This window comes from Sus scrofa, chromosome 18 (assembly GCF_054392235.1).
Source record: "Sus scrofa isolate SSC_HxYL_T2T_F1_AM1 chromosome 18, Sscrofa_HxYL_maternal_Yorkshire_Landrace_v2.0, whole genome shotgun sequence".
Taxonomy (NCBI): Eukaryota; Metazoa; Chordata; class Mammalia; order Artiodactyla; family Suidae; genus Sus; species Sus scrofa.
Window position 1 is genome coordinate 49089212 of NC_139400.1, and position 23259 is coordinate 49112470.

At 34.4% G+C, this 23259-nt stretch overlaps 1 protein-coding gene across 30 annotated transcripts in view; it reads right to left on the reverse strand.

The window, feature by feature from the left end:
* Positions 1-23259, reverse strand: part of BBS9 (Bardet-Biedl syndrome 9) — a 444711-nt gene that overhangs the window by 229003 nt on the left and 192449 nt on the right. For 15 of the 30 annotated variants that reach the window (XR_014834269.1, XR_014834268.1, XR_014834275.1 and 12 more), the window contains 5 exons: positions 22256-22437; positions 17234-17310; positions 14150-14203; positions 6243-6345; positions 4165-4269 (listed from right to left, as the gene is read on the reverse strand). Coding sequence is in view for 13 of the 30 variants with exons in the window: in XM_085005856.1 (XP_084861982.1) it covers positions 4165-4269; positions 6243-6345; positions 14150-14203; positions 17234-17310; positions 22256-22437 (521 nt within the window). In the remaining 17 variants the exon portion in view is untranslated. Of the gene's footprint in view, positions 1-2316; positions 2332-4150; positions 4270-6242; positions 6346-14149; positions 14204-17233; positions 17311-22255; positions 22438-23259 lie in introns of all 30 variants that reach the window. The other 15 variants (XR_014834271.1, XR_014834270.1, XM_085005850.1 and 12 more) reach the window with 2 other exon arrangements.

Here is a 23259-nt window from a genome sequence, read left to right on the forward strand (position 1 = left end):
CCAATTACTCTTTAGACTATAATTGTATCTAAGAACCTGAAGCTGGAGAATGGAGAGGTATGTGTGAGTGTATGTACATGTAATTTTAATAAGGAAAGAAAGAATTACATGAATTTAAAGATTTTCTAAGGTTGCTGGTAGGATGGTAGGATAGCTTTCAACTTAATTGAAAGAGCCTAACCATCCTAACTTTGCCTACCATCAGTGATATTTTTTCTATGTAGCTGGAAAAATAGTCTCTAGATCTGGTTTATTCAACTCTCTGAGTATTATGCTGAGAGAAAAGAAAAAATTTGTCATTTATAATACTCAAATATTGGCCTACTCGTTCATCAGACTACTCCATTCTATAGTTTTTAACAAATATAATCACCTCTCCTTCAAACACTTCCCCTTCTAGCCTCTTAGAGGAAATGGATAGTCACAACTTCTATGGTGCAATTAATCACAAAATTATTTAATACTTATAAAATTCACAGCAAAATCACTCCTGACAGAACAAATTTTCCAGGCAGAGAATTCTAATTATCCCTGGCACACCCAAGAGCCCAGTATCACTGTCAAGAGGGAAGTCAAAATGGGCTTTAAAAAAAAAAAAAAGAAAAAAGGAATTCTATATAGAATATCTATATATTACACATCTATATAATGCCTTTAGAACTCTTTCCAGGGTGCCTGCTAGAGTCATTTCATATTGAAAACAAGGAACCCCAAAGCAGTAGCAATGTCTGGTAACCAGAACTTCCTTGATCCTTTCCTGTTATGTCTGGCTACGTACTGTGCTCCATCTGCAGTCATGTTTTACACTGCCCATGTCATGTAACTTTAATGCAGAAATAATGGAGAGTAACTCTTGTGGGACAACATAAAACCTTGTTTGCTTCTCTTTTTCCATGTGTAAAAGCAGGACTGCTTATCTGCAATACAGCCTGAACAGATCAGGCCAATAAAATGGAACAGTCTTTGAAATTCGAAGCTTTGTGTATAAGATCTGAATGGCAACATATTATTTTCTTGCCTACAAGGTGAGGCTGAATATTTCAGCTCTACTCCCTGAAGCTTAATTATAATTTTAAAATATATCTTAAGAGATTATTAAAACCAGCTTTAACTTTTCATTGAAATACTAAAATTTCCATGTATTGTGATTTTTTTCTCATGGCTTGGTCTGAATTTATAGAGAGAGGAAATAAATTCCTTTCAATAACAACCTTATGATTTTTTAAAACTCAAAACAAATCACTTAAATATTAATACGGTATTTTACAAAAGTTATTGCATCAGTTAGATGCACTCTTGCAAAGTAAAATGTAAATACTCATTAATAATATTTTTAATAATCTAAATTCCAATTTGAAAGGTATACTTTACATCATTAAGCTAAAAGCTTCCTTTTATTAAAATATTGCCCATACATTTTCTCATCCCAGACACTATGCAACTCAGGTTGTTGGCACCACCAAAACTATATGAGTAAATATGGCCATGATTTTCAAGTATTTAATTATTACCCATTATTAATATTATCTAATATTTATCTTAAAGCAGCCAATAAACTAAAACAAACCACCATATTAAGTCTATGTCTAGGAGAAAAGAGTAATCAAAAGAGATATTTTTAGAGCATCTGTGATGTATCAAAATACTGCACTATTCAAAGATAAGTACTTGAATCTTGCTTTCAAAGAGCTCAAAATCTACTAGAGGAACCTAGGGAACAAACTTAATGAAATTTGCATTATGGTAAATATTATTGTAGAGTCATAAACAAAGGATCTGGAGAATACAAAAGGGTTACAACATTGAACCAGGCAAGTTCAAGGGGTCCGACCCTTGATGATATTCTCCCACAAATGCTAATTCAGACAAGATATAGGCCCACAGAAAGGGCACATGGCATTCTAATCAGAGAGAGACATGGATCTGTTGGGATATATGGAAAATAGTTAATTTAAAATTCAGAAATTTGTCCATATTCTTTTTAAGTAAAGTAGGATAACAAAGCATATAGACAAATCACTAATGAGTTACAAAATAAGTTGTCAATGACACCTTTGGCTTTGTTCAAAAAAGTCATGGAACTTCAGTGTGTCTCAGGCCTGTGAAATAACTAATATGAATGACAAGTCTCTGTAAAAGGAAGCATCTACTATCTTCTCCATAGCCAGAGCAAGGCACTGAAACACCCTAAAGAGGTTGTTATAGTTAAAATGGCAGTGCATAAAAAGAGTTCATTCATGGTATAATACCAATTCAATTAACTGACCAAATTTCAGTTCTGAAATTTATGTTGTCCTAAATTATCTTTTCACTTACCATCAGGATTTCGATCTATCCATCACACGCAATGTGAAAAGGGACAGGGGAGAGAGAATGCAACAAATTATCAGTTGTAAAATTACAACACAAATTTAATCCATATCTGCTTAAAATATAAACTAAAATTTTTGAGATTCTTACAGATTATCAAATGGCCTTCCAAGAAAGATAAGTCAATTCACAATTGAAGAATATAATATGAATAAATGAAATCTAATTATGTTTGCACTACCACTCTCAGAAGTCAATGAAAAGGTGTTATTCCAGTATAAAAGTGGCAAAAGACGTAAAGCTATAAGATCTAGCCAAAAGCAAACCAGACTCACTATGTAAATGACATCAAGAGCATTAAATTAATTTTTGAGAAAAAATTTGAGTGAAAAGCCAAATATATTAATATTTCCAGTTAGTGTTGCTTATAACTTTACTCAGTAGATACTACTATGGAGCCTTTTTTTTTTTTTTTCCCCAGCTTGTCTTGGTATCTTTTATAGATTTATTTTACTTTTTCTAATTAACTTCCAACCAGTTAATGCCTATACTCTTTGGTTTAGTAATAATTTATAATCTTTTTAATTCTGTCTTTAGAAAAGCATAATACCTAAAAATAGTATATACAACTATAAGCTCATAAAATGATTTTATAACTTTATAATGTATTTTAATGATTTGGTCTACTTGCTAGGTAACCCATTTCTCTTTTTAAAATGTTTCTGTTTCCTTGAAAACAAATGAAATAATTAGTTGAATTAAGGCATGAACAGTCTCTACAACTGCATTTTCAAAGTTTAACAAAGCTAGATTAAACAATATAATAATGCCTGATTGAGATATTCAATTAATGATAAATGAAATCATTTATCATTAGATATTTTAGACAAACATTTCCACCTTATTTATTTCACAACTCAAAATGAAAACAGCACTGTTCAGGTCAATTTCTTTTCAGAAATATCCAACTAAAAAGTCTATCATTCCTTGATCCTTTATGGAAGTTTTGTATTTCTGAAGTCTGCTTTCTCAAAGCCATTTAAATATAAAATACTTATGTTACCCAAATTTTGAAAATATAGATAAATGGTACATAGTTAAAAGTGGTCACTTCTGGCTAAAAATGATTTTAACATTTTAAAGCAAGATAACTTACAAAACAGAAAAAACATGTTTTGAAAACATGAGCTAAAGTTATAAATTTCTTGTCAATGCATAAACAAGAAAATTCACTTAGATAAAATAAGAACCACGATTATTAAAAACACTGCTATACACACACACACACTATAAAACTGAACACAGCTGAGTGGAAATTTATAATAATTGAATTTCAATCAGACAAAAGATAACTTTTTTGACCTAAAAAGAGTTTCTTGAAAAAATACAGATCAAATTTTACTAGATTTATAAATAAATATTTTAACTAAAAAGTTTTATTTAATCACTAAAGCAGTGTCTAAAACTCTGAAGACTGCCTTAATGCTAGATTAACCTATTATAGTATTTTTTACTAATTCAAGCTAAGCTTTTCTCTTTAGTTCAAATATGTGAAGTCTGACTAGATACCATTCTTCTAGTGGGAATAAAAATATATTATATTTGCTATTAATTGAAAAGATAGAATCAAACATTATATATGGAAATCAGCTAAATAGATTTAATAATTATTCTTTACACATAAAAATAATTTGGACATACACTTTTGTTTCACACTAGAAAAGAATGTTTTTCCATTTAATAATATTTTACAAGTGTTTTCCTGTCTTAAACGCCAAAAGATTTAACTCATTAACTCCAATAATTTAAAAGAAGTGATTAGGCTTATAAATTCGTGAACAACAGTATATTTACCTGTTGGTCTGGAATAAGAAACAACAGCATTTCCTTCCAATTCAGATGGTGTATAACTTCCCTTCAGGTAAACAGAAAAGCTTACTGTTCTAGTCATCTCTGGTGCTATAAGCAATGTAAAAATAATATCAGTTACATAATATTGGACAGTTATTAACAACATTTAAAATTAGGCATACATTGCATGCCAGCTACTGTCTGAAGCACATTACATAATACTTGGATGGATTAATTCATTTTTTTTCCTTTGTCTTTTTTGGGCTGCACCCGCAGCATATGAAGGTTTCTAGGCTAGGGGTCAAATAGGAGCTATAGCCACTGGCCTACGCCACAGGCACAGCAACGCCAGATCCCAGCCTCCTCTGTGACCTACACCATAGCTCATGGCAATGCCAGATCCTTAACCCACTGAGCAAGTCCAGGGGTTAAACCTGCGTCCTCATGGATACTAGTCAGATTCATTTCCACTGAGCCTCAACAGGAACTTTGGATTAATTCATTTAATCCTTACAACAACCCTATGAGGTAGGTACTATTATTGTCCCCATTTTTTGGTGCATGAGGAAACTGGCTACAGAAAGATTAAGAAGCTTTCCCAAGGTCAGATAGCTAATAGAGGGCTGGGAATTGGCTCCAGAACCAGGAGACCTAACATTCCGCACTACTTTACATAAATGAATAGGTAGCATAAACACAGAAAACGGTATTCAAAGGGCAGAGATTAGGGAGTGGGGAACAGTACTTTATCATGGCTAGAATACAAACTGCAGGAGAACATGGAAGAGGGGAATTGGATGGATGGAACTAAAACTGTAGCAACTTAGCAGATTGTGCAGTCTTCCATATTCATGCATCTGAACTCCAACCTGCATTAGAGAGCTATAAGAGGTTTTTCACTGGAAAGAAATTAATTGTCCAGAATGTTTTAGAAAGAAAAGTTGGAAGTATTAAGAAAAACTAAAAGATAAAGTGAAATATCACCTACTAGTTTACCACAACCATCATTCAATTGATTCAGTGAAGATTTACTGAGTTTCCACTATCTGCCAGGCAGTCAGGTAAGGGCTGGTTATATAAAGGAAAAAGAGAGAGATGTGTTCTTGATTTTGTGAATAAAACATAAGGTTCCCAGCTGAGCAGTGGCAGTAAACAAAGAAAGTAAAGGACTCTAAAAACAATTCAAAAATCATTTTAACAGGACTAATGACAACTTGGATGGAAGTAGTAAAAGATGAGGGACTCTATGCAAAGAAATCTTACTAAGAGTTGCCATTTATGAACAACTGATATCTTAGATTCATTTTCAAGCTAAATCCTCAAAACTGTTCTGCAAGACAGATATCATTATCCCCTTTCTGAGATTAAAAAAAAAAAAATCTGAGGCTCCAAGTAACTACTAGCATAGCTTGCCCAAGGTGACACATCGAGCATCAGTGCCAGGATTCAAATTCAGCCCAGGCTCCCAAGCCAATATTCTTCCTTCAAACATTACTAAATAAATAATTCAATAGAAAAACACCAATTAAAAAAGCCTTCCAAATACAGTAGTTAAATACAATTACAGGTCCACCTAGTGAAGAAAAGCACTTGAAAATTTCTAATTACTTCAACTCAATATTCATTCATTGAATGCCCATGCTTTACGTCTGCAGGGAAAACACAAGCAAAATAACAAAATCACTGATTTCAGGAAGATACAAGTCTTGATAATTGACAACAGATATAGCCACGAAAGAAACACAATAATTTTAAAAATTTTAATTAAAAAAACTTCTAAACATTTCCCGTCGTGGCTCAGTGGAAACGAATCTGACGAGTATCTGTGAGGATGCAGGCTCAATCCCTGGCCTCGCTCAGTGGGTTAAGGATCCAGCATTGCCATGAGTGTGGTGTAGGAAGCAGATGCAGCTTGATCTGGCCTTGCTGGGGCTGTGCTGTAGAACAGCGGCTACAGCTCCAATTCAACCCCTAGCCTGGGAACCTCCATATGCCACGGGGGCAGCCCTAAAAAGACAGGAGACAAAAAAAAAAAATCTTCTCATACCATGATAGACTTCAAGCCACAACAAAATACTTACCCATAAATTCAAAGGTGAACTGATCACAAGTCAATACTAAAGGTGGCTGCACATAAATCGATAATTTGATCTTTTGCAATCCCACTCGATTCTGCAGTGTAACCTAAGAAAATAGAAATTGTTATTAATAGAAAATTACCTTTTTCTAAAGTGATAGAATATCACAACTACTTAAGAAATCACTAGCAAATAATTAGTAAATACCATCTGAGAAAAAATGAACTATCACAAAACATAACCTGTAATGCAAATGTTCTACCCCACTGGATACTGAGCAAAAGAGTTGAGCAGACTTTTCTCCAAGAAGATGTACAAATACCCAACAAGTGCATGAAAAAATGCTCAATATTCTGGCCATATGAAATACAAAATAAAAACACAATAAAATACTGCTATACATCCACTAAAATGCTATAATCTAAAAAGGATACACAAAAAGGTGTCAGTAAGAATGTGGAGAAACAGGGAGTTTGGGGTTGGTAGAATGGATAAGCAATGAGGTCCTACTGTATAGCACAGTGAACTACATCCAATCTCTTGGGATAGAGCATGATGGAAAATAGTATGAGAAAAAGAAAGCATATATATGTATGACTGAGTCACTGTACTACAGAGCAGAAATTGATACAACACTGTAAATCAATGATACTTTAATAATAAATAAATAAATATATTACTGATGGAAATGTAAAATGGTATAGACATTCAAGGAAATAGCTTTCACAGTTTCTTTAAAAGTTAAGCATAAATTTACCATTTGACCTCATAATTCCATGCCAAAAGAAATGAAACATGTACACTCCAAAACTTGTACATATGTGCATAGCAGTATAACAGACAAAAGTAGAAACAACCAATCAACGGATGAACGGCCAAACAAAATACAGTATATCCATACAATGAAATATTATTCAGTAATAAAAAGAAGTACTGACACATGCTACAACATGGGTATATTACACTATGTTAAGCAAAAGAAGCCAGTCACAAAGACCACACATAATACATGATTCAATTTACATGAAATACCCAGAGTAGGCATATATATAAATCTACAGAGACAGAAAATAGATTAGTAGTTGCTTTGGAATGGAAGAGGGATTAGGCGTGGGGGAGTAGAAACAATAGAAAGTCTCAGTTAATATGGGGTTTCTCTTGGGCAGGACAAAAATGCTCAAAAATTAAATTGTGATCGCTCTGCAAACATACTAAAAATCATTGAATTGTACACATTAAATGAGTAAATTTCAAAGTGAATTATATCTCAATAAAGCTATTTTTAAATGTTCTCTCAAAAGCAAAAAAACAATCTGCCCTCATGGCTGGTGAATAATTCCACCATAAAAATATTATATATATTCATTCTTCTTTACATGTACAGATGTGGCATCATGGACTATTTATTTTACCTACTATCACCCTATCACATTTTGCACAAGTTAATTATTCTCTAAAGATTTCCTTACTAGGTAGAGATATTTACTAGTTTAAATACATATCAAATCACAACATTTTCTTCCATGGCTTCGTACAGAAGTACGTGATATAATTAATTCTAGAAAATATCAAAGAATGATAATATCGACTGCTGCATTTCTAAGCTGGCTGCATTTCCAAACTGGTGCTCTTGGTTAAGATAATCCTTTCACTCCAACCAGAATGAATAGCTAGGAACTATGGAGCAATAGTTTCCCTGGGAAATAGGATGGGTATGGGTAAAGAAGGCCAGGACTTCTCTCACTCCTCTGGACAAAGAAACGTTAATAGAATCCATGAGGCCCAAGGATTACTGGGCCACAGTGCTAGGGGCATCACTTTCAGACTATCAAAGACAAGGCTTAAAAATCTGGCTTCCACTGGGCAAATTCTCTCTTTGGATTTTGTTGCTCAAAAGCCCAAGCCTCTTTGAATAGTCTCCTTTGCATGAGTTCATCTATATGGTAAGCCAGATTTATCACAGTCACTGACCAGGTAGGACTGTTCAACCAATCAAGTCGCAATCTCTGGGGATAGACCTAAGTATTGCTATTTTTCACAGGTGACGCCCATGTACAACCAGAGTTGAGACACACTCTTCTATATGGCCCCTTTGCTATGCAGTAATTCATTCTAGTTACTAGGCTCTACTATAAGAGACAGATACATTTCATTATTAACTGACAAAATGCAAGGGCAAACTTAAATTTTAATAAAAGTCATTTTGAATTTTCTTAGGCAAAAGGCATATACATACTATAAAGAGAGAAAAAATATACAAGACATACAACTGGCGCAAAAACATTATTCACATATAATTAGATTCAGTAAATGTCTTAATTTTAAATGATATGGATATTCTGTACAACAACAACGCGGGATCCAAGCTGCATCTGCGATCTACACCACAGCTCACCGCAATGCTGGATCCTTAACCCACTGAGCAAGGCCAGGGATCGGACCCGCAACCTCACGGTTCCTACTCGGATTCGTTAACCACTGAGCCATGATGGGACCTCCACCATTAGCAGTTTTTTACATTCATGGAACCACACCAGTAAGTTATCTATGTGTATTATCTCATTTAATCTTTACAACATTGTGAAATAGTTACTATCACTATATGTCATTTTAAGGAAGAGAAAAATGTGACTCAGAGAGGCTAAATAATTTTCTCAAGGCCACTCTGATTACAAGTATAAGAACCAAAATTTAATTTCTGTCTGGCAGAATGCAGAGCCCACACTCTTATGCAACTGTGTTAGGTCTCAAAGCACCTCTACAAATGAAAAAGTACTCCCATTTTACAATTTTAAAATAGAGGTTCGGAGAAGCTAAATAACATTTATGAGACCATCAAGCCAACTTGTGCAAGACCAGGAACATCCTGTGAGAGGCTGGTTTTTAAAATGAAAATGAAAAATCCTCAAAGTACTAATAAGCCATTTGGAAGAGAGCAGACATTCTGACTCTGCCTGGTATAGCAATGTATACTTAGACAACAATCACACAATTTCATATTGTTACAAGAGTTCGCATTTAGTTTAGATGCAAGATTAGTGGTGATAATTCTCATACACAGATTTATTGCATCTCAACAATGGATTAGGCATTTCAAACACGAATCAAGATGTGTGATGAAAATAACTACAGTAACAAAGAAAAGTTATATTTGAGCCAAAAAAAGAATTAAAGACTTGGCTAGATCATAAACTTTGTATTTAAGAGAAAAATATAGAATATTAAGAAGAAAATATAAAACATAAATGAGAATTTTCCATGCCATATTCCACTTTTAACAAAATAAAATATGATCCTTAGGAAATACAATACCAAATTTTTGTCCTAAATACATAAACATGACTCCCAAGGCCAGGTATGAATAACCACTTTGCCTAGGTTGTCTGGAATGATGTCACCCATCATGCACACATATTTGAGGTAGCCACATCTTCATTCACTTGGAAAGGATGGAAAAATTTTCTCAATTAACAGGGTTTAATTTTGATGGAAACTTGCATGGTTATGTATTTTGGCTGCTGTTGTTATAAAAGGCTATAAGGAGAGATTTATAACAGAAATTTGTATAGGAACTGTCAGGCATAATCAGGAAGCCACGGTGTCTGCTGTATGTAAGTCCAGCTGATCTTGTGCAACTCCTGTGCATTGCATTCTTTCTCATTATTTTATAATGGCAATACAGAGAGTTGTGACTTAGTCACTTTCAAATATAGTAAAATTCCACTAATGAAGGAGAATTTTCCAGTAGTGTCATGCCATCATTTTAAGGTGGCTATTACACATGAAAGCCGAAGAACTACAGGGGAGGGAAAGGTAGTTTATTTATTTATAGCAATAACTAGCAATTGAGGGGGAATTAGCATGAGCAACGTTATCTGGTTTAGTTACAGATTTCTTTTTGTAATTTATAGCGTGCTCCTGAATTATTATGTGTATGTGTCTGAATAATATCAGTAAATAGATATAAAAGAGATTTCCCTACACAAAAGTCTATAGATCATTCCTGGAACTTGGTAGATTTTTTTTTAACCTTCTTAAATGTTTGATTTCTTGCCACTAATGCTTTTCCAGACTCAGACGTATTAATGAGATAGAGCCTTTGATTGGATAGGAGGGAGGGAAACTGGGAAAAGACCACCCTTGTTTCCAATGGCAAGAATCCAAAAAAATTAGCTTAGGAAACTGTTATAAGATTGGGCTCCCTTCAACTTCTACCAAAGATCCCCACACTTGGGCCACCCGCTGGGTCCAGTGTAAGCGAACACAATTGGTAAAGCCTGGTGCCCTGTCAAGCTCCTCCAAGGACAGCAACCCATAATCTAAGAAAATATAAAGCCTTGTCCAAATTTCAAGTTAGTGACTCGCCAAGATCCACAACTTTCCCTGGCTCCAACATTGGGCAGTGATAAATATTTTCAGCTTAATAATGTGCTGACTGATTACCACACTTTAATCTAAACGCCTTAAGAGGGTTCTACATTTGATTCCTAGTTCTAAAATTCTACAATTGCAAGACTAAAAATCTTAACCAAAACCACATCCTTCATATTCTATTTTGGGGGGGACTATCAATTTGTCACTACTCTACTTTGTGGGTTCTTCATTTAAGGTTTTCTTGCTATAAATACATCCATTTAAAGCTAATATTATGGCAGATAGATGACTGAGAATTCTTTTCAAACACACACATAACCATACCTAAAAGGAAGATACTATTAACATTTATATATATACAATACTGCAATCAGTTGGTTGGTCTACTAAGAATGTGATAACACAATTCCTTTAAAATATTTAAATATTAATTTCGTTTCCAGAAAAAAAGACCCTGAATCATACTACACATTTAATTAGCGGTAGGAATAAGTCATAACAATCTTGGTATTATATACAAATTGCTATAAATATAATTATCAGTTTTATATTTGTAGGAAATAATAAAGATTAAATATTTACTACCCAAGGCTGAGGAAAACATAAATTTCAAGTGTCTGAGCTTTTCTTTTAAGTTTTTAACCAAGAAATCTTTTCTCAGTTGAATAATTTTGATGTATAATATTGCATAAGCTAAAGTTGTATAGTGTTACTTCTATAAATTTAAATACTGCAATATGACTGCCAATTTAGTGATATTTATCACATCACATAATTATAGTATAATACCATTATCTATATACATTATATTTTGGATTAGATCTCTATGGTTTATTTACTACTCATTATAAGTTTGTACCCATAAACATCACCACTCCTAACCCCTGAACACCCTGGTAACCACCATTTTACACTCTGTTTTTTACAGGTTTAATTTTTTTACTTGTTGAACACATCAATCACTAGAAATGAAATTGAGTCTGTAATAAAAACACTCCCTACAAACAAAAGTCCAGGACCAGAAGGCTTCATAGGTGAATTCTGCCAAACATGCAAAGAAGAATTTATGCACATCCTTCTTAAACTTTTCTAAAACTTTGAAGAAGAATGAATAATTCCAAAGACATTCTATGAAGCCACCATCACCCTAATACCAAAACCAGACAAAGATAATACCAAAAATGAAAACAATAGGCCAATGTCTTTGATGAATATAGATGCAAAATTCTAAACAAAATTTTAGCCAACTGAATCCAACAACATATAAAAAAGATCATACACCATGACCAAGTAGGATTCACCCCAAGTTCACAAGGATGGTTCAACATATACAAATCAATCAATGTCATACACCACGAAAACAAAAGAAAAGTCCAAAACCACACAATCATTTCAATAGACGCAGAAAAAGCATTTGAAAAAATCCAATATCCATTCATGGTGAAAACTCTTACAAAAGTGGGTATAGAGGGAACATACCTCAACATAATAAAAGCCATTTATGACAAACCCACAGCCAAGCTGAAAGCCTTCCCGCTAAAATATGGAACAAGACAAGGATGCCCACTCTTATCACTTTTATTCAATATAGTACTGGAAGTTCTAGACACAGCAATCTGACAAAAGAAATAAAAGGTATCCAAATTGGAAGAGAAGAGATAAAATTGTCACTCTATGCAGTTGACATGACAACCATACATAGAAAACTCTAAGGACTCCACACAAAAACTACTTGAAATGATCAAGACTTGAACAGACATTCTCCAAGGAAGATGTATGGATGGCCAACAGGCACATGAAAAAATATTCAACATCACTAGTTATTAGAGAAATGCAAATCAAAACCATAATGAGGTATCACCTCACACTGATCAGAATGGCCATCATTAGTAAGTCTACAAATAACACATGCTGGAGAGGGTGTGGAGAAAAGGGAACCATCCTGCACTCTTGGTGGGAATGTAAATTGGTACAACCATTATGGAAAAGTTATGGAGGTACGTCAGAAAAGTAAATATAGAACTACCATATATTCTAGCAATCCCACTCCTGGGCATATATCCAGACAAAACTTTCCTTGAAAAAGACACATACACCCCTATGTTCACTGCAGCACTATTTGCAATAGTCAAGACATGGAAACAACTTAAATGTCCATTGACAGATGAACAGATTAAGATGTGGTACATATACCCAATGGAATACTACTCAGCCATAAAAAGAACAAAATAATGCCATTTGCAGCAACATGGATGGAACTAGGGACTCTCATACTAAATGAAGTAAATCAGAAAGAGAAAGACAAATGCCATATGATATCACTTATCTGGAATCTAATATATGGCAAAAATGAACCTGTCTACAGAAAAGAAATAAACTCATGGACATGGTAAACAGGGTTGTGGTTGTCAAGGGGGACAGGAGAGAGTGGGATGGACTGGGAGCTTGGGGTTAGTAGATAAAAACTGTTGCATTTGGAGTGGATAAGCAATGAGATCCTGCGTATAGCACAAGGAACTATATCCCATCACTTGTGATAGAACATGATGGAAGATAATATGAAAAAAAAGTAAGTATATACATGCATAACTGGTCACTTTGCTATACAGCAGAAATTGACAGAACATTGTAAATCAACAATAATAAAAAAATTTTTAAATAACTTTTTAGATTCTCACCTATAAGTGATATAATACAGAATTTTTGTCTGACTTCTGTTACTTAGCATAATGTGCTGAAGATCCATCCATGCTCTTGCAAATGGAAGGATATCCTCCTTTCTCACAGATGAATAATATTCCATAGTGTATATGCACCACATTTTTTTTTAATCCGTTCATCCATTGATGGGCACTTGCACTGTTTCCATATCTTGGCTATTTTGTGACTAATGCTGTGATAAACATGAGAGTATATATACCTTGTGGGAAATCTTGTTTTCATGTCCTTTGGTTTATACCCAGAAATGGAGTTACTGGGATCATACAACGGACTTTTTTAAATTTTTTGAGGAATCTCCAATTGTTCTTCCTACCAGTTGGATCCTTTTACATTCCCGCCAACAATGTATAAGGGCTCCTTCTTCATCACATCCTCATCAGAACCTGTTGTCTCTTATCTTCTCTTTTTTGTTTGTTTGTTTGTTTGTTTGTTTTGCTGCACCCACAGCATGTGGAAGTTCCCTGGCCAGGGATCAAACCCGCACCTCAGCAGCCAAGTAGTGACCAGCGCTGCTGCAGAGACAACGTTAGATCCTTAACCTGTTGTGCCACAATTCAAACTCCTCTTATCTTCTTGATGAGAGCCATTCTAACAGGTGTGAGGTGATATATTACGTGGTTTTGATTTGCATTTCCCTGATGATCAGTGATGTTGATTGAGCACCTTTTTATACGTCTGTTGGTCAATTGATGACCTCTTTGGGAAAATGTCCATAAGTTCTGCCCACCACATGTTTTGCATTTTCATTAAGTTACTCATAGGGTGAAATATATGACATTATTTGCAGATTACAGTCTAGAATTATGGTACAATACCTTCACTGTGACTGAAGGGACAAGGTCAGCTCCCACCTCAACATCAGTAGCTTGCTGTAAACACAGAAATGAGAAGAGAAGGAAGGAAAAAGTTTCAATACTAAATAAAGATCAATGAGTAAACAGTGGGTGTGATATATATTTCGCATCATCAGAATAGGGAACAAACTATAAAGGATTTGTCACTCTAATGACGGACTAGAAGAGTCAGTGTGTCTTTTTAGATGACTTCATTCAGAAAGTCATGAGCTAATAAAAAAACCCATCCCTCAAAAGGGAAGAAAAATCCATATGCTTTATTATCAAACTACTCTATTGCCAAATTTCCTTAAAAGTTAAAACCAATTAGTATTATTAATTCATTCTTCATATTCTATAAAAGAAGACCTCCGTGTATTTTCTATATAAACATGTCATTCTTTTAGGCCCTTGTATTTTTAACTTACAAAAAGTATGTTTTATTCTGATTAATCATATATATTTAAGGCATATAACTAATGATACAGAGATTGAGTGGCCTTATACCTAGAAAATAAAGCAAAAGTAGGAGTGTATTTTTTTACTAGCACATATCATAAACTCACTCGTTGAGCACCAGCCTGGGTTACCCAGTCCTGTTTCTTAAAGAATTCAGAATAAAATATAATAGAGCAAACATTTCCTTAGAACTTCTAGTTTATTTTTTAGAGTGGTAGAATGAAAGGAAAATACAGTCACTCTATGACAGAATAAGATCAAGGGGTAACTTATTTTCTAATAACACACATATGAACTCCTGAGGGAACAATTAATATCATATTTTCTGTCCAATCAATGAATAAATCCACCATACTTTAAATTAACTGATTTGGAATTATTTTACTAGGAAAAACTAAGACACTTCTAAGTAGTCGGTATCACTATGATGTAATGGTCATCAGAGTAATTGAGAATTGAAAGATTCATATTCTATATATGATTCCATAGGAAACTGTATATGAACTCCGATTCATAAAAAAAGATAGGATAGTGAGGCTTTTCTCTTCAATAAAAGACTGCATTCTAACACAACTTATATTATTTTTTTGGATGTGTGCCTTCATAATAATGATTGAAAATAAAATATTAAGCCAGGCTTTTTGCTCTAGTATTACCTAAAATTCAGGAAATGTTTTACATTTAGCTGTCCGCAAATCTAAAAGAGAAACCAACATCTCCTGTTTCCTGCTCTTTTCAATCCATGCCTAAACACCTAGATATTTCAAGGACAACAGTCCTTTGGAAACATAAAATACAGCCAGAGAGAAATGGCTATACGAAGACATTGTGGCACCACAGCCACATAAATCGTTAAACTGATGTTTTCCAATGGGATGAATACGATACTCTCAAGAATCTTTTAAGAAGGAAAAAATAGTAAAGCAGGGGAAATGAAGCTGGAAAGAGACACCTAGTTAAGAGGAAATAGCACTCCAGGTTACCAATAGGGAAATATATATTACAATACAGTGTTATTACACAAGGCCTTTTCTTACAAAGATCAAAAGTTGCTAAAGAACAGAAGGGGAATTCCTCATTTCAAATAGCCTATGTTTAAGAGAACTTAGAAAAAATTATGTAAGTTGCCCAAAGGAAAAAAATAATCATTTCCAAGGCAAGAATATGTGTGTACATTTGTCAGCTAACTAAGCAGAAATGTTCCACTCAAACTACACCCTTTAGGTAGAGTGAGAAATGGTGTGTGCTGAATATCCAATGTTTTAAAACAGTGCCTCTACTATGCGACTTAGCTGAGTGAATGTTTCTTTCATATATAGTTCTACTTTTTTTTAGGTATACCCAACTTACTAAACTATGGCAAGGTTAATGTGATTTTTATCACAATTTGGTTTGGCTGTTTATACTAAGATTGATCTTTGAAAAACTTATGTAACTACTTATTATCCTCTGATACCTAAACATCAAAGTCATTTCCTAAGCCAAATCCTATGACATAAATTCCAAATACAGTAAACCCAGTAAATTCGATCATTTGCCTAAATTGATCAACTTTTGGTACAGATAGAGATAAACTTAATATAGATTTTTGCCCAAACTGCAGGCAGTGATACAAAACTAATCAGAACCTAACAAGTGGTTACAGAAGACTAAACAAAAAGATGAGGTAATGTAACCAAGGACAGTCTCCCTTTCTATCTTCTCGTTTCTCAGCAGTATTTGTTCATTTGCAGAGCAAATACATACTGAACACCCTTTACATGACAGGCCATAAGGATACGGCAGTGGATGAGGCAAGCCGTGGGAGGCAGATGATGGTAGCAGTAGTGAGGGTGGTGATCAAAATTGTAAGGGTGATCATTTTGGAAGAACTAAAGTGTAGTTTTCTTAGTATAATGATGTTGGTTAATTATCATAATTCAACAAAGTGGATTCTATTATTATTCCCATTTAACAGATGAGAAAATTGAGACTAAGAAAATTAAATACCTTACAACATTGTAAATCAACTATACTTTAATTTTTAAAAATTTAAAAAAAAAATTAAATACCTTGCCTTGGTATAGAATTAGAAACGGGAGGAAAAATAATCCCTGGCCCAACTGTTTATTCTTGAACTATTCCTCTACCACAACTACCACAATGTATTAAAGATTGTAAATCAGCAAATCCTCAGCTACACCCTTCATAAATATTATCTCATTGAATCTTCAATAAAAATGAAGTCAATATTATTCATCTGGATTAGGATTATCCTAATCCATTCAATAAAAATGGAGTCAATATTATTCATCTGGATTAGGATTATCTCAATACTCTAAAAAGGAAAAAAAAAATTTTTTTAAGGTAGAGTAATAGTGAGAACCCTTCCATTGTTCCCTCTCTCTCTCCCTTTTTTTAGACAGAAATTCTGCCTAAGGAACTCCTTACTACACTAAGAGGCTAGAAATGTTTTTTTCCTAGAAAGTAACAAAGCCTAAAACTTGTTATCTCCCCTAAAGCTTCTATTTGAAAGCCCACAATTTAAACCAATAAATTTTGATCCAAATTTGTCAGAGTGCACCAACATCACAAACCCTTTTAAAGTCTGCAAATAAATACACCTACAGATACTGAATCAAAGTTAGGAGAAACCATGGCAGAGATTTTCAGGTCATCTTCTCTCTCAGTAATGGGCCAAACACCTGTAATTTTAACAGAAAAAAAAAAGAGATACTTAATCATAAAGCATAGCTTGTTTTATACAGTTGTTTTAAGGTTAACCTACACCAAATATCAGAAAGTAATCCCATAAATACACTCACAAAGTGAAAAAAACTTATGCAATACAGAATGAGAAGACTGATGAAAATTCTTTCCCCTCTACATTTACTGTAAAGAAAAACTGTCTCTTTATCTAAAGATATTAGCTAACATGTGACCCACTAATTGACGAGTGTTGTGAATTTCAATTCCTTCTCCTTAGCTACTAGTAGAAGCCCAAAAGAGTACAAGCCTTTTGAAGGTAAAATGGCTATAACTATCAAAATGTAAAATTCACCAAAAAATGTAAAAGGCACATATCCTGTGATCTAACAATTCTACTCCCAGACCTTTACCCAATACTCACAGACAAGCCCAAAGAGGTTCTCTGCTGCTGGTAGTTATTAAAAACAAAAACAATCTAAATCTCAACTATATGTCTATTAATAGGGAAATGGTTAACAAAATTATGGTATATCCATACTGTGCAATGCTTTGAAACTCAAAGTTGTAAATAAGAGTGTTGTCCAGGGAGTTCCCTTGTGGTGTAGTGGGTTAAGGCTCTGGAATTGTCAGTGTAGTGGCCTCAGGTCACTGCTGTGGTGCAGGTTTGATCCCTGGCCCAGGAATTTCCACATGCCTCAAGTGCAGCCAAAAAAAAAGTACTGTCCATCTTTATACATTTACATAAAAAGAACTCCAAGACATGCTATTGATTTTTTTTTTAAGGGCCTCACCCATGGCATATGCAGGTTCCCAGCCTAAGGGTCCAATCAGAGCTACAGCTGCTGGCCTATGCCACAGCCACAGCAACGCCAGATCTGAGCCGAGTCTGTGAGCTACACCACAGCTCACGGCAACATTGAATCCTTAACCTGCTGAGTGAGGCCAGGGATCAAACCCGCAACCTCATGGTTCCTAGTCAGATTCATTTCTGCTGCACCACGACAGGAACTCCACTACTGATTTTTTTTTTTAAGTAATATGTAGTGTAATGTATCTAATATGCAAGTATTTTGGTAAAAACAATTATAAAAACAGGAAAATTTTCTTAAAGAACACACTAAAAGGAGTTCCCATTGTGGTGCAGCAGAAACAAATCTAACTGGTATCCATGAGGATGTAGGTTCAATCCCTGGCCTCATTCAGTGTCTCAGGTATCCACTGTTGCCTTGAGCTATCGTACAAGTCACAGATGCAGCTCGATCCTGCATTGCTGAGGTGTAGGCTGGCAGCTGTAGCTCCAATTCGACCCCTAGCCTGGGAACCTCCATATGCCCTCAGTGGGGCCCTAAAAAGCAAAAAAAAAAAAAAAAAAGAATACACAAAAACTTTTAATAAAGTTTATCTTTAAATTATCTAGTGGAACTAAGACCTGCGGGTTACACTTTCAGTATATTTGAATTATTTTTATCATATTCATTTTATTTTCACAACTCAAGAATTTCACAATTTAAAAAAACATTTATAGTCATGATATTATGAACAAATTATAGAGATCCTAAATAAAGAAGAGAAAATAATACATAGCATATACATATGTGCATATAACACATATATACACATACACATATATGAAGATTATTGGCTGCCCCCTAACATCCATTCTTCCTTCCTCCTTCTTTATGGCAGAGCCCTAATTCTGCTGAGCATTCACCTTCAATTCAAAGTCATTGGATTGATCAAATCCAGTCATGACTATTTCATTCCCCTGACCTTTTGGTGTTTTAGGCATGAGCATAGGGCCTAATTCAGACAGATGGAAGGGAAGGGAAGGTGGGAGTCAGGGTGCTGGTATATGCTTCTGGGAAAGCTATTTCTCCCTATTAAAAGGGAAAACTTGGGAAAAATATCTCTCTTCTTTCCTGGAAATCATATTTGCATCTAATACATGTAACTGCTGAAGTGACCCTAAGACCCTGACAGAAAACACAGCCTACACACTGAGGGTGGTTGACCAAAAATATAGAAAGTACTTGAATGTCACATGAATCAGCTGTCTCAAAAGAGAACTGCCTACAACTGCCACCAGGTATTTCCATCAATACTACAATATTTGGAATAGGAATTTCCATAACTTAGTGAGAGTACAAAAGACTGCTCATTGCCCACCCTGTAGTAATTCTTCTATTCTTCTTTACTAAAAAGAGCCCAATTTTTCTAAGCAACAAAGTGCTCAGGTAAAATGCTAAATTTTTAGCCTGTTTCATAGCTTGGAGTGGCCAGTGAGATGTGAGTAGAAGCTGTTCAGGGTGTGGCTTCCAGGAAAGATCCTTAAGGGTGCTGACTCAGCTGCAGATTTGAGGGCAGGAGTTCCAGAAGCCACCCTGGACCAAGAGAAGACCCTGGGTGAGAAGGTCGGAGACCTTGATAACAGTGGAACTGCCAAACCAACCCAGGACAGGCCATTATTAGATTTCTTTTCCATGAGGAAGAAACAAACCTCTGCCTTGTTTAAGCCGTTTTATTTGGGCATTCTGTTATTTGCAGCCAGAAATAGCCCTGAACAGCATATCTTCCAACAAGGTCACCAAGTTCAAATGTTTCTACTCCTCAATGGTAGAAGCAACTTGGTTACCCTAGACATATTTCGAAAGGGTGCAGACTTTCATTTATATGCCCATGACTTAGTGCTCTCTTTCCACTCCTTGAGACACATGGATGCTCTGTGAGAGTCTATCTCAATGTTGTACCCATTCCTTCATAATCATCCCAAGTAAAGAACATATCAACTGTCCAAATCACAAGGAAACAGATGCTGTTGACTACTGGTAACAGAAATCCTACACAGAATTCTCACTAATGAGTTGAGTATGAAAAGTTTCAAAATCCATGAGCCATACATAAATTACTACTATAATTTCATGCTTACAACATACATTCCTCATATAACTTACACACATAAAATCAGCTTCAAAACCACTTTTATTACAGTAGATAATATACACCATGTGTACAACAAAATGTACTCTTTAAATTGGCTTTAAATTTTGCAGCAATTCTTGCTTTGAAGAAATACAAAAAGCTTCTAAGTGCTGAACGTAACCCACAGGACTATGAACTGTTTTTTGGAAGTTAAAGTTACTGTACTAAAATAGGTGGCATTTAAAAGAATAATGAGGTCATCAAAAAGTTCAGAGTTTTAACTTCTCACAATCTTCCGTAATGAAATGATTTGGTGCTTTTATATAATTACAGGTATTTTTATAAAGAACTATATGATGATTTTATAAGCATAGAGAATACCAAATTTTTTCCATATCTAGAAATAAAATATTTTAAAAGTTTCTCTTTTTAAAAACATTCTCTTTCTTTTTTCAGAATAAAATCAAACGATGGTGGCACAGAAGGGTCAGAGAACTTCAAATATTAACTTTGAAGTTATGTAAATAATAGGCTTTGCACTCAAGTCTGTGGGTACATCCCTAGCTTAATTAGCAGTTATTTCAAGATACACAGAAGAACCAGGGTAATGACAAGTAAAACAACCTAACCCTTCTCACCCAAGGGTCGCACTATGGCCACCAAAAACTTAACTGTTAGCTGTAAGGGACTCTCCTGAGAAATGTTTTACATAATCAAGTGTTAATCAAAATATCATTAGCACATTGCTTATGGAAAAGGCAAAATCTCAAGACCCAAAACTTGGGGTGAAAAGCCACATTAAATTTATTTAATGAACTCTCGAAATTTCACATTTCATATATATGCCACTTTTCCCCAATTACATTTTTAAATGACAAAATGAGACTTACAGTTTCATTAACCCCAAAACACTAGTATAAAAAATGGAAAAAATGTGTATATTGCAATATGACACATCCAATTTTAACTATCCTCTATTTGACAGGAGGCTGCTGACAACAAATAGGTTTTTAAATAATTGGAGGTACTTAAAAGACTTAAGTTTCACTGGTTTACTTTAAAAACTTTCTAAGAGAATGTGTGAAACCAAAGCATAATAATTTTATTTTAATATTCATATTTTTGAAATATATTATCTAAATTCCTCTGAATCTTTCTTGATAATATAGACTCAAAATTACATAAATCTAGGAAAGTGACTGGACCTGGATTAAGACTGACTCTGCTGTTTTGGTTGGCTTTTGATGCTCTGCTTCTTTTATTATTCCTGCTTGTTTCAACATTTCTTTTATGTGAAAATAGTCCATATTTTTTCTCATTAAAAAAATACTTTTACCTGACCCTGAGAAGAGAACTTAAAGTAATGCTTTTCACATGTCCAACTCAAACTGCAGGATTGGTGTTTTGTTTCTCCTTTTAATTTACAATAAAATTATACCCTTGTGAATCCCAAAGTAAAATAATATTGAGTTATTCAAAACTCAGGAACTGAAAATATCATCAGCCTCTGAGTCATTAGAAATCAGCATACTGCAGCCTACACTCCATTTGGATGGCTAATTAACTACAAACATAAATTATATCACTAGACTACAAACCTCATTTTTAGTAACAAAGTGGTAACACATGTACCTGCTTTGGTTTCTTTTAAAAGAAGCAACTAAATTTTTTTCAGAGGTATTAGAAGTTAATAAATTACCACTCTAAACTTTAATGCACTTCTAAAGGTCTAAAACCATCACCCAAAGAAATACATGCTCCTTTCTTAAATTTAAAGAAAAAACTACATAGCACTTTATCTAGAACTAAAGTATTATCTTAAATAGGACATATTTTTCAGAAGCTATAAAACACAAATTAAGGACAAAGATTAGTGTGTTAAAGAGCAATACTGTTTTTATAAAAATGACTTTGAGCCTGGGGGAAAAAACTAAAACATGTAAAACATTACCCATATACAAAATAATATGAATTTTGCAATGAATATTAAAATCAAACAATCAAAAGCTGAAAATGAGATACCTTGTGACTTGTTAACATCTTTGATGATTTTCTGAAGTTCTTTCAATTCTGTATCAAGTTCATCATAGTTTAGTTCTCTAGATTCAACTTTTGGAGCTTGGAACAAAGAAGGGTCTGTCCCCAGGTATGAACACTGCAAGTGACCATTATCACTCAGAGTGACTATCACTCCCTTTAAATCGCTACAAAAAGGAAAATGAGACATAATTAAAATTTTTGGCAGATTTAGACTTGACCAACTAGATTTTTATTCAATTCAGCTTCAAAATACCACTAAGAAAATGATTATATATATATATATATATATATATATATATATAATTTTACATCAAGGACTCAATTTAAATGTTTCAAACACCATTTATATTTATAGAAGTACTCGCAATGTTACCATTTATTGCAGGAGGGGAAAAATTAACCATTATTATTAAAGCTGCCACTTTGGGGGACCTAACTACATGGCAAATTCTGCTCTAAGAGCTTTTCAAGTACTCTTTCATTTAATCCTGATTGCATGTCCCACTTGGTAGATGGATAATAAGCAGCAAACGCATGTGGAGCTACAGTGGATAAATTGCTGGCTGAAGACCAGAGCCAAGGCACAAGGGAAGACAGGACCTTCCAGGGGAACAGCAAGATTACCGGAGGAAACCCTGGGAGGCTTTAAAGATGAAGGTGCCCCCTGTTCTTTTCCTTCTCTCTACGCTTGGGACTCATGCTTCCCTTCCCTCCCCAGGTCCACTCACCATGGCTTGCTACTCAAGTAGGTGTCTGGTCTGGTCTGTTTCTCTTCACTCTTAGATAGAAGTATCTCATTTTCTCCTTTAGTAGCTCTTTTTCCATCACTCTTCTCAACCTGATTATCTCTTTTCCTCCCTATCCTTTTACTCTTCCTCTCTCTTAGGCTACCTTATCTCTGCTATACTCCAGAAATTAGCCATAATATATAAATTATAAACAATTTTAGCATAAATGTTTTAAAGGAAATTTGTATGTTTTTCCGA